The sequence below is a fragment of the Contarinia nasturtii genome, unplaced genomic scaffold (genome assembly GCF_009176525.2).
Source record: "Contarinia nasturtii isolate CC-2019 unplaced genomic scaffold, AAFC_CNas_1.1 Cnas_scaffold_630, whole genome shotgun sequence".
NCBI lineage: Eukaryota > Metazoa > Arthropoda > Insecta > Diptera > Cecidomyiidae > Contarinia > Contarinia nasturtii.
In genome coordinates this window covers 371,664-384,488 of record NW_022197981.1, presented here as the reverse complement: position 1 = coordinate 384,488, position 12,825 = coordinate 371,664, and the positions used below count along the sequence as shown (strand labels likewise).

Here is a 12,825-nt window from a genome sequence, read left to right as displayed (position 1 = left end):
TTTGTGCGTGCGTGTGCGTGCGTATGCGTGCTTAGCAAAAGTGCACAATTCGTTTGACAATGATTATTATTTTCCTTTTTCGGATGCAAAAAGAAGCAGACAACTTAAGAGATTTTAATTCTAGCAATTCATTCCCATACGTGACGCCAATTGATTAAATATGGACACAATGTGTGAGTCATATGGGAATATCGGTTTTTACAGTGTGAACGTGTTCATTTCAACATGATCGATTAAAAAACACCAAGCAATCTACAAACCGGACAAATGACTTGACATTGCCACATAATGATGATATAAGCGGACACTTTTTTTCTCTCTCTTCACATTTTGGTTTATGTGCAATGTGCGTTGTGTGCGTTTAATTTAAAGTGAGTCAGAAACTTAAAAACGATCAGTGACATACACATATATGTTTGCAGAAAAATGTTTGCAAAATGTGTACTCTTTGGCTGCTAATTTTTTTGATATTCAAGAAACATAATTTGTGGCACAAAGAAATTGTAGAGAAAAAAAAACACAACAACTAATCAACAAAACAGCATCGACAAATCATACACGCACATGAAAAAAAACATGCCACATAAAAGAGATTCATACATCGTGATTTTCTTTACCAACAACTGACAACCGATGTATGTATACATATATACCTCTTGAAAAAAAAAAACACAGCACTCACACACGGCTTTAATATATGAGCCGTTTTTTCTTGCTTTTTTCACAATAAACGAGTAAAGCGTGAGCACTGGTACACTGGAGAAGCACAAAACATAGAACATCACAAAGCTCTTCCGAACAATGAAATCATAACCGATGGATTGTACGTGAAATGAAAGAAAAATAAAATATCAAATAAATTCAACTACTTAGAGCATATCTCTTTGATTCGCTGGTATTCGACATGATCGCAATTGTCACATGATTTGTTTATGACCTACTCGATGATACAATATTTTCAACACGGTTTGCAATTTGAAGATGACTCACGATTTCAAATTTGAATATAAAATACATTAAAGATTGTTGTCATAATACAAATTCATTGAAGTACCGTTTTGAATTTGAAATTTTGTCACTTGACCACACTCGTCTTTTATATTTTGCCTCTCACAATCTCTCGCCAATCGATTCTCACTGATTCATTAAATATGTATGTAGATTTCATCATGTGATTTTGTATTATATGCTAATCATCATTCAACTAGATCATCATGAACCACAAATTCTGTTGTGATTGAAAAGGATGTGCAAATATTATAGAGGGCATTTCGTATCGAATCAAAATCAATCGCCATAGGTTTTAATTACGTTTTTTTCAACTAGGAACAAACATAATAACGTGCTACAGTTGCTGAAACCAGTTTATGAAAGTGAAAATAAAGCGACCACATCTGTCGATCTCTTTCCAATTCACAGTTCTAATCAACATTGATCGAATATCATTTAGTGATTTGTTATAGTTTTTCTTTTCTTCTCTCATTCACCGCTTAAGGCAATACTAGTTTCTCGATTTACCGCGACCGAAGTCGATCTGTGTGAACATTCTAACAGTTCATTAACTGTAATTACTGATTCAGTTACTTTGTGGATTCTGTTTTGGCATTTGCAATTGGCATTGTGTCTGACAACACAACAATTGACAAATGAAATATCGCGTACAGATGCGATTAGAGCAATAAAATTAGATGGCTAAAGATGTAACAACGTCGAACAAAAAAAAAACGGCCGCTCGAAATACGGAAAATCCGTTTCATGTAACAAACATATAATCGTGTTCGATAATAATCAACTTGTTTTCTTCCAATTTTAGAACTACACCATTTTCAATGCGAAAACATTCGTTCTCAATGTGATATAACACTCAAGCCAAAATAAACTACGGAACATATAGTGCCAAACGCACACCCAAGCGAGAGAGAGATAAAGGCAAAAAAGAGGCCGTTGAGCCGTTTAAATTCAACGAAACATTGGAACTTTGCGCTTGGCGAATTTTCTATTAGTTTTTTTTTTTTTTTTTTTTGCCAATAGACGAAAAGAAATCCGTAATGGTCAATCATCAATCATTGATGAAATGTACCTCGTTTATCATGGGCTTTTTTCCTTCTCCTGGGAAATTCATTCAAAATTATGTTGAATTATTGAGCTTCAAACAGGCACAAAATTTTGACAAAATAAACTCTAACGAAAACTAATTTGCTATCCTTCTTTCTCTTTTTCTATCTCGGATACGCGAATGCCCTCTCTTTATATCACATATCAACCTTTCTGAGTGTTCGTCTTTCTTTGCTCTCTTTTTCTCTGTGTCTGTCTGTCATTCTCTATGTGTCTATTTGTGCCCGTCTCATCATGTCAAGAATCTAGCTGTTTTCATGCATGTTTGATTTTCCTTGAGTATGCTCGAGTGAATCAAAAAAAAAAAGAAAGAAAGAGAAAAAGAGGTAATCCAATGTGATATGTTCGCATTACAGACGAGTATAATTGCAGACAAAACTCGTTTAAACAGTAATAATTTGTTTATTGTTCTGTGAATTCTCTTTCTCTATTTTTTTTCGTGAAGAGAATTTTGCATGCCACAATGAATCTCAATTGAAAATCATTCTTTTTTTTATTCACTCGATGTAGCGTGCGGTACCAATGGTGCGATGGCATCTTCTTTGCAAAATCTCTCTCTCTCTCTCTCTCTCTTTCACTCACACACATATATTTCACGTCTCCGTCTCTCTGCCTAATTCTCAAATGTAGCTTTAATCATAATGAATAGCCACCTCACGGTCAAACAACATGAATGTAAAATGAGTAGAATGTAATTTCATTTCCATTGTTCAAATCTATGAAGAATATTAATTGAAAACAAACAGAAATTTGGTTTTGGTTGTTGCCAAGTTCAATGCACGACTCTCGATTCAAAAAAAAAAACCAATTCAAAATATTTAAAGTCTATGGAATATGATCCATAAAAATTGCAATTGACAACCTAAAACCCACACACCATTTTTTTCAGTTGTCTAGTTCAAGGTGAGTTTGGGCCCCATCATGGTATAATATGCAGAAATTTTGTTCAAATATAGTTTCATAGTCAAAAATAGACTTGTTTCTGTTTCGTTTTAAGCGAAATCGCTTAAGAGAATATACAGAGTGCTGAGATTACAAAGTACGCTGTGCCTTTAATTTGTTTCATTAATTCATTAATTACGCGTAATTTGCAAGTTTAGATTTTTTAGCCGCGGTGACGTTTATTATTGTCAGCTTAACTATACTAGGAAGATTATCATGATCACTATTTGAATTGTCAACTCCTTGTATGAACATAATGATAAAAAATATATCAAATAAAACGATTGCAAAAAAATCGTAAATAACCCTTTCAAAAGCCGAATGGCATTCTCTTTTAAGCCGGACTCATTTTTTTCATCAACAAATGGCCTTTGTTTGAAATTGACAATGTTTATCATAAATATACATGACGAACAAAATCACACTGATAAAAATCAATTGAAATTTTCTTTAATTCACTATAAGTGAGATCGCATTTTTTTTTTGCAATACTTGAAATACATTACCAAACCTCAATTATTTCCGTGGTAGATTATAGAAACATCTTGCTCAAGACACTTACCTAAAAAGATAAAAAGAAAAACATAATTAGTTTTTTGTTTGTTTATACAGAAACTACGATTAATATGATTGAAATTTACAGTGTCCATTTAAAATTTTGAGGTGATATCGATTGTAATGTTTCGTATAGTAAACACATACAGACAATGCCGAGTGCTTAGCTCATATTGAGATAGAAAATCAAATCAAACTTGAATTTGTGAGCTCATTTTTATGGATGAATCACTTGATAGATCAAGTACGAATTGATTAAGTTGTCATTAGATTTTTTTCTTACAAACTTTTTTGCATCAAAGAGCGACTATGATTTCATAACAGTTTTTTGTAGTCTTTTGTTATCCACTCCACTCGCATTTATTTTTTATTGTGAACAGATTTTATTGGGCTGAAGTTTTGAATACGAGTAGAGAATAGTATAAAGCATTGAATCATTCTTTCCACGATTAAAATGACAAACTAAAAAAGAAAGGACTTGAAATTAATCACGAAGATTAACTTTTTTTTTTAAATAATTATAGGAGGATTGAAAGAGTCAATTTTCGGAACGAATGAAACGCTTATTTTTTTTAATCACGAATTAGTTTCGAATAATTATTCATTTTATTTGTTACAAATTTGGATTTGCATTCAATTTCATAATAAATCGTTTTATATTTGATGATTATTCAAAAATGAAATTCGTATCTGCACTGGTTTGCGATGACGTATTTATTTTAGGCTCGACGAACAGAACGAGATCTGTTTCGTTGTTGATTTTCCTTTGTATTCCGACCCTTTGGAACTTTCGATGCATTTCGTTTTTTTGATGATTTTCTCCCCCGTCCACTTTTTGGCATAACGGATGCCCGTGACATCCTCATACTTCTGCTCGGTGGTGAAATTGTACGTTGTGTGGCTCTTTTGTTACTACGACCAGCTCGACTTGGTTGACGTACTCTTCTGCTTCGGGCCATTTCGTCTCGATTTCTGGCTGAAATTGCTCTGTCCATAATTTTAATGTTCTTTTCTACTTTTTGCTGATTCAAAATTTGTTCAATATGATTTTCTTGTACGTGCGAACCAAGGGGGGTTGACGTATATGAGATTGGAGACTTTTTTTTGCGAATCTCGCTAATGAGCGCCATCTGATTTTAGTGTGAATTAGATGCAAAAATCAAATTTATTTCAATAATTTGGAATGTATTTGAATGTTATAGTTTCAACACAAAAATTGTATTAAAAATCATTCAAGTAAATCAAATTGAAATTAAATCAATTAAAAATCATTGTACACACACATAAAGCATATAAAATAATACAACTAAATTATAAATACTCACACCATTCTATGGGAACCTAACAAAATTGTATTATTTCAAATTAGAATTATTTTTATTTCATATAAATGATTCTATTTATTTTTTCAAATTCATTCTATTAGAATTATAAATAAATAAATTTCTATTTATTACAGAAAATAATGATTCATTATTAATGAAACAGAAAAAATTCTCCACAATGTGAAAATACGAAGTTACGTATATATTATGACAGCTGTGGTTACGTATACGTCGACATTAATAATCTGTCAAAACCGTAAACACATTATTTTCTAGTTGCTTAGAAAAACGCATCTTTACGTAACATATTAATTTATTGTTTATTATTTCATTCTATAGAAGACATGCCGCGATCATATCGCTTAATGTGCGACAGTCGCCTGGATTCTTATATTTTGCGAAAAGATTGTGAATCATTTGAAAACGTTTTTTCTCTCATTGAAGGCGACTACATGCCGGCCAATTATGTTCATCGTACAAAGCAACGCACCGTGTTGGGAATTGCTGCGGAAAATGGTTCACTGAATATGATGTTAAAGCTTTTGGCTTTTGGTGAAAGTGCGACCTTTAAAGATCCATTTGGTAAAAGCGCAATTGATTATGCGAAAGAAAATAAACAAGAGGAATGTTGTGAGGGTTGTGAGCTCTTAATGTGTTATGAACGTGTGACATCCACCACAACATGGAAAAATTACGTGGAAATTGGAAGAGCGTATCGATCAACACAAGGCACACAAAATATTATTGATCACAACTTACTTTTTCATGTCATTGATCATATCCATGAAAATACGTCAAAAAATGGCGCTATTCTTGTATTTTTGCCCAGCTACGACGATATATGCGAACAACATGAAAAGTTAGTAAGCGTACATGGATTACAGGATTGGGGTTATAAGATTTTTGCGCTGCATAGCGAACTAAATGATGAAAACAATGAGGGTCATGCTCATGTCTTTGATCGCATGGAAAATGGCGTTCGAAAAATAATATTATCTACAAATATTGCAGAAACAGCACTTACAATAGATGATGTCGTCTACGTTGCAAGCGAAAATATTACAAATTTGGGTAAACACGGTAAACATTTGGTAAACATGCCAATCGATTGTCAATTGAGTAAGACACTCTTCTACGCAATTATTTTGCGATGTTTGGATCCCATTGTTATGATTTCCAGTGCACTGTCGGTGAAAGATTTATTCGTACTTTCATTTGAAAATACACAGGAAGTGACTGAAAAAATCAATGAAACAAAAAATCGATTCGCAGAAAATAAATATAGCGACCATCAACTGTATTTCAATATAATTCAAAATTGGTCGAAACAATTACGGGAACATCAACGAAAATTTTGTGTCGAGAATTACATTTCACAAGGTAACATGTTAAAAGCCGAAGGCATTCGATGTTTAATCTTCGACTACATATGCAAATCTGGTATGATTTCGCAATCAATGCGTGAATTGAACGAAAATTCCAGCAATTGGAATGTGGTGAACGCATGCATCATGGCTGGGTTTTATCCTAACCATATTGTGAATAATGGGAACAGCATTGGAAATACCCATCCACATCCGTCATCTGTTGTGTCACAAGCTAGCCTAAATCAACCTGGACTTGTGGTATTTGAACAAAAACAAAAACGAAAGAACGGCAACTTTGTTCTGAAAAATATTTCAGTTTTACCATCGGAAGCTGAAAGTTTGTTACCAAAATCAAAATAATTCGAAGCAAATTAACCAAATGGATTCACTTTGCAGGGCAATGAATTTTTAAGTTTTTTTTTTTGCATATTTGCTCGCATACATTGCGTTGAATGCATAAGAATGTTCTTCGGGTTCTTCGTTAATTATTCCTAGGAAAAGAAAGAAAATGAATGAATTATTTACTTACTTTTTTTTATTGTGGCCAAGCTGAACCAATATTCTTTGAACTAAACAATACACCCGAAAAAAAGAAAAACGCTTAAAAGCGATACGAAAATGTATAAGATATTCTATTATACTCACATAAAAACATTCACCTTCGATTCCGTTCGGAATTTAAATTGCAGCCAAGATACTTTGATTTTGCTCATTAAATTCACAATAAACACTTTCATTATTTCTTTCGGATTGTACTTAATTATTAATAATTTATAATAAAAACAGCAAAACATGCTGATACAATTATTTGTTATTTCTTTTTCGTCGAATGAACAAGTCGGAAGAAATGAAAACATATAAACGTCATTTAAGTCAGGCTTCCATCTGAAGTTGGCAACAAAAAGCAAATAATGCAAGTAGCTCCCTCATATTCAAACTATTTTTCAAATTTTATTTTAAAAAAACATATTAATCAAATAAATGTAATTTCAGTCCAATTTATTTAGAAAGATGAAAAATGGCTTTTATTTTCGGCAAAGGTATAAACGTATAAATTATTTTGTATTCAATGTATTCAATTGAATTCACTTTGAAATAATTGTAATTTTTTTTTTTGTGTACATTATAACTAAGGCAATTTGTGTAATTTTCTTATTATATCGCATTCATTGCGCAGAAAATGAAACGAAACTATTACTATTGACTAATAATAAATGAATGATCGGTATTAAAATTATGGTAAATATAAAAAATAAGTTGGAACGATAATATGAATTTTTTTTGTATCAATAACGAACAAATTGGCATAAAAGTTCTTCCAATTTTGGTAACAAACTTTCAGCTTCCGATGGTAAAACTGAAATATTTTTCAGAACAAAGTTGCCGTTCTTTCGTTTTTGTTTTTGTTCAAATACCACAAGTCCAGGTTGATTTAGGCTAGCTTGTGACACAACAGATGACGGATGTGGATGGGTATTTCCAATGCTGTTCCCATTATTCACAATATGGTTAGGATAAAACCCAGCCATGATGCATGCGTTCACCACATTCCAATTGCTGGAATTTTCGTTCAATTCACGCATTGATTGCGAAATCATACCAGATTTGCATATGTAGTCGAAGATTAAACATCGAATGCCTTCGGCTTTTAACATGTTACCTTGTGAAATGTAATTCTCGACACAAAATTTTCGTTGATGTTCCCGTAATTGTTTCGACCAATTTTGAATTATATTGAAATACAGTTGATGGTCGCTATATTTATTTTCTGCGAATCGATTTTTTGTTTCATTGATTTTTTCAGTCACTTCCTGTGTATTTTCAAATGAAAGTACGAATAAATCTTTCACCGACAGTGCACTGGAAATCATAACAATGGGATCCAAACATCGCAAAATAATTGCGTAGAAGAGTGTCTTACTCAATTGACAATCGATTGGCATGTTTACCAAATGTTTACCGTGTTTACCCAAATTTGTAATATTTTCGCTTGCAACGTAGACGACATCATCTATTGTAAGTGCTGTTTCTGCAATATTTGTAGATAATATTATTTTTCGAACGCCATTTTCCATGCGATCAAAGACATGAGCATGACCCTCATTGTTTTCATCATTTAGTTCGCTATGCAGCGCAAAAATCTTATAACCCCAATCCTGTAATCCATGTACGCTTACTAACTTTTCATGTTGTTCGCATATATCGTCGTAGCTGGGCAAAAATACAAGAATAGCGCCATTTTTTGACGTATTTTCATGGATATGATCAATGACATGAAAAAGTAAGTTGTGATCAATAATATTTTGTGTGCCTTGTGTTGATCGATACGCTCTTCCAATTTCCACGTAATTTTTCCATGTTGTGGTGGATGTCACACGTTCATAACACATTAAGAGCTCACAACCCTCACAACATTCCTCTTGTTTATTTTCTTTCGCATAATCAATTGCGCTTTTACCAAATGGATCTTTAAAGGTCGCACTTTCACCAAAAGCCAAAAGCTTTAACATCATATTCAGTGAACCATTTTCCGCAGCAATTCCCAACACGGTGCGTTGCTTTGTACGATGAACATAATTGGCCGGCATGTAGTCGCCTTCAATGAGAGAAAAAACGTTTTCAAATGATTCACAATCTTTTCGCAAAATATAAGAATCCAGGCGACTGTCGCACATTAAGCGATATGATCGCGGCATGTCTTCTATAGAATGAAATAATAAACAATAAATTAATATGTTACGTAAAGATGCGTTTTTCTAAGCAATGATTTGATCTTTGTGCTTTATAAGGCAACCGATATGTAATAGCTAGTATGTCACAAAATAACTTACAGTTTGCACACAAAAATTTAATTTTTTTCAACTAATAGGAACTCTCGCAAAATTGCGTTATGAAAATAATGTGTTTACGGTTTTGACAGATAATTAAGGTCAACGTATACGTATACGTAAACACTTTCTCCACATTGTGGAGAAAAAAACAGAATCTTTTTTCATTGTTTGACATCAGGGGGGGTTGGTGCGAACAGTACGAAATACTTTTTTAAACTGATGCAATATTACTGACACATTTTATAGTTACATCAATATTGCTTACTATGATATTTCAATTTTAAAGTTTTCTTCTTTAAAAGTGACCAAAAAAAAAATAGACGAAGTAAACTACGATCAGAAATAGGTAACTTTATTTGGAAAGAAATGCATCCATTTTAGATTAATGAATCTCTGACGAGCATTTTTGCCATTCTCAGCACGATTCAGCGTAACCAATTGACCTCAAGACAGAATTTCTTTTCTAATGTAATTCCCACTTGACTTTTCTTATTCTAATGTAATTGCGTAGAAAATCGAAAAATGTGTAAAGCATATTCGTTAAAGGTTCGATTCCAAGATGTTAATTAGTCGAATCGAACAATTTGTTCTATTGTTCACAAATCACCTGAGTTTGGTCGTTAAACTAATCTACGTGACACTCTTAACAAGCGAAATATCTCGATACATCTATGTTGCGCCATTAAAATTCTATACAAGAAGTAATCGCATTCATCTTACATTACGCTTTGTAAAGGTCAAAGAAATATGATTTGTTAATAATGTTCATGCGTTGTTTGGTTCTGTATAGTTTTTTTTTTCTTTCATTTCAACACTGGAGTTGAGATTAAAGGTTTTCAGACATTTGTCGAAATGTCTAAATGCAAATGAATTGACATCATCTGTTGTAGAATTGATTGAAAATGTCAGAAGTGTTTGTGGTGATGATGACGATAAACACTAATAAATCTTCATAAAACTTCATATGCAGCGATAATGTTAATAACCGCATTTGGATTTATTCTCACATACATGAACAAATTAAATGAAATGTGTAGAAATCATTTAAGCTAATCGATTAAATTTGCAGTTGTTATAACTTTGCATAAATATTCTTGTTCGTCTGTGAACGAAATTTTTTTTTAAATGGATAGTTCAAAAAGGCCATAACCATATTTCGGATAAAAAAAGAAACTCATCAATTTTTACACGCTGTTTTATTTAACGGTTTACGGCAGTATGTTCGAAAGAAGTAGAAACCGCGAACAGCAGCAAAAGCATGAAGCAATTGGCGTTGTTTTTTTGTGACTGTTATGTTCAATATCTGATGAATATAGTTCGAGAAAGAACGGCTTAAAATTTAAAGCAGTTACCAGCCAAATCGGAAAAAAAACACCGTGATAAATAAAAGAAATTAAGAAGCTTTTCACTGTTCGCTTCGATGGTGATGGCTTTTCGACGATGAATATAGTACATTTCAAATGATAACTTGTTTTTTTTTCATCTGTTTTCGTTTATTTGTATGCGACTGAAATACACAAAATAGCATCATTCATCATGACTCAAGAATGAATCATTATAAACTGATCCTCTTTCTTCTTTGCTACTTCTGTTGAACTAAAACTACGACTCAATACAAAGATGAGTTGATGAGCATACATTCCAGATTTATTTATGTTTTTTTTTTCCTTCATATTTATTTAAATGACGTGTTCATGTCGAACAAGGGAGTGAAAGAGATCGTATAGTTTTAGCAACATAAAATTGACGAGTTGCGTTGAAAGAGTCTGGAAGTCAAACAGCATAAAATGCATTTGTAAAAAACAAGTTTTGTCATTCAGCTTAACAAACAATTCACATATATATTTTCGATTGAAATGCGCAGATGAAAGCGAAACGAATGATTTTTTGCTTTTTTAAAACATGACCGAACCCAGTTCGAATGATGAAGAAATGGTGGAACAAAGACATTCGCACTAAACGGTTTTGGTGTAAGAAATGAGACAATTATTAAATTACAATACTTCATTAGCTGGGTTATTTGTTTATAATAATGCTACATTTTACTGGTCTTGATTTGCTTTATGCTTCTATTGTTGCAAACGGGAATGATTGAATTATCGAACGTACCTAAATTTCCAATTTCACATATATACACACCAACGGTGGCGAGCAAGCGTGAGCAGTTTCATGCTGCGATCGATCACAAATAGGTCATATCCGAAACAATAATATAATAAATCGGATAGGCATAACGTTGAAATGTCACACTCCTTTGTGCCCGTGTGTATTCAAATTTTCTTTAGGACAGTTTATTTATAAATCCAATTTTAACAACGTGCTTCGCAAAGTCGCAAAAAATATCATTCCAAAACAATGGCATAAGTAAGTTTAAAAATCGAAAATTCGAAGCGATGCTGAACCAATAACACAGAACGAACACGAAAAAACAACAACATACACCCGCCTCTGAAATGCATACGAAAAGCATTTTAACGAATCTAAACAAATTAGCATATATTGAAAGTAGAAGAGACAATATGATATTCGAAACTGTGAACGAAGATCAAGCACATATTTAGACTGGTGCGAAACATTACCCGAAAAGCAAACGACCAACTTCCGTTTGATGTATTTCTCTCCCTTTTTCTCTCTCTGTGTGTGTGTCTGCCCAGTTGGAAATTGTGCACACATCATTAAGTCAATTGAGCGCACAGAAAAACAGATAGATATTGCAGGAAAGACTGACACAGACCAAATTCAATGCAATTGTGATTTTGTGATCGAACGAAACGGTAGCATCTAATAAAATTCAATAAAATACATTTCGGAACGGGTCGGGTCGGGTCGCACATTCAATAAATGCATCCAGTCGCAACTCCATGCATGGATTTGTTTTTGTTTTTCACTCCAATATACAACACATACACACACAGTGTGCGGAATATGAAATGTTTAACAATGTCGAACAGTCAAGCAACAGAAGCAACTTTAATTGTTTTCCATGTCCATATTCCATGCATAATTTTTCATATTGAAATATTTAATTTTCAACGCTCATTCATCGTTTGACTGACAGTTTGACACAACAAGAGTTGGGAATTTTCAATCACACACCATTTAATTACAAAAATCATAGAATTTCATTCGAAATGTAATGTTATGATAAACAAACAACATGGTATTGCATAAATTGATATCCTGGTATTATCATTTGTGAATAACAAACTGATTCGGTCAAAACTTTCAGCTTATACGTCGTCTCTGGTTTATGGAATACATTTATGCCGTTTATATTGAACTATTTGATAAGCTGTCAGTTGAATATCCGATTTTCATCTAGATTGGCTTTTAGCACATATTCAAAATCACCCACACACACACACGAAACTCATTGATTGAGATAAATTCCATCGGAAAACGGTTTTGAATTTGTTGTTGTTTTTTTATTTCTTCATTCGACTCGACCGTCATTCATGAAGAATTTTGTCATCAATGTAGACACACATCTGTCCCCACGGCAAACGCTTAACTGGAGATTTTTTTTTATGTATTCTCGAAATTAATGGTGATGTCGTCTTCAATTATGGGTGCCACACAATCTTGTTTCCACTCTCTCTCACTTCAATGGCAATTCACATTTAATTTCCAACATGGTTATACCGTACACAGAGTTAATTTATGAATTTGCATGGCAAAATCAATTTTCCA

The 12,825-nt window shown here is 32.9% G+C and overlaps 3 protein-coding genes and 1 long non-coding RNA gene across 7 annotated transcripts in view; 1 reads left to right on the top strand and 3 right to left on the bottom strand.

Moving 5' to 3' along the window:
* LOC116340365 (MOB kinase activator-like 2) overlaps nucleotides 1-12,825 on the bottom strand; it is a 103,874-nt gene that overhangs the window by 18,315 nt on the left and 72,734 nt on the right. The window lies entirely within an intron of this gene.
* LOC116340368 lies at nucleotides 4,252-6,644 on the bottom strand. Its single transcript, XR_004201079.1, has 3 exons — nucleotides 5,070-6,644; nucleotides 4,938-4,953; nucleotides 4,252-4,742 (listed from the first exon to the last, which is right to left on the bottom strand). It is a non-coding gene; the product is annotated as an uncharacterized LOC116340368 (long non-coding RNA).
* LOC116340363 (3'-5' RNA helicase YTHDC2-like) lies at nucleotides 5,028-7,356 on the top strand. Its single transcript, XM_031766833.1, has 2 exons — nucleotides 5,028-5,193; nucleotides 5,277-7,356. The coding sequence occupies exons 1-2, from the start codon at nucleotides 5,145-5,147 to the stop codon at nucleotides 6,662-6,664; spliced, it is 1,437 nt and encodes a 478-aa protein (XP_031622693.1). The 5' UTR covers nucleotides 5,028-5,144; the 3' UTR covers nucleotides 6,665-7,356.
* Nucleotides 7,429-9,207, bottom strand: LOC116340364 (3'-5' RNA helicase YTHDC2-like). Its single transcript, XM_031766835.1, has 2 exons — nucleotides 9,136-9,207; nucleotides 7,429-9,005 (listed from the first exon to the last, which is right to left on the bottom strand). The coding sequence occupies exon 2, from the start codon at nucleotides 8,998-9,000 to the stop codon at nucleotides 7,591-7,593; it is 1,410 nt and encodes a 469-aa protein (XP_031622695.1). The 5' UTR covers nucleotides 9,001-9,005; nucleotides 9,136-9,207; the 3' UTR covers nucleotides 7,429-7,590.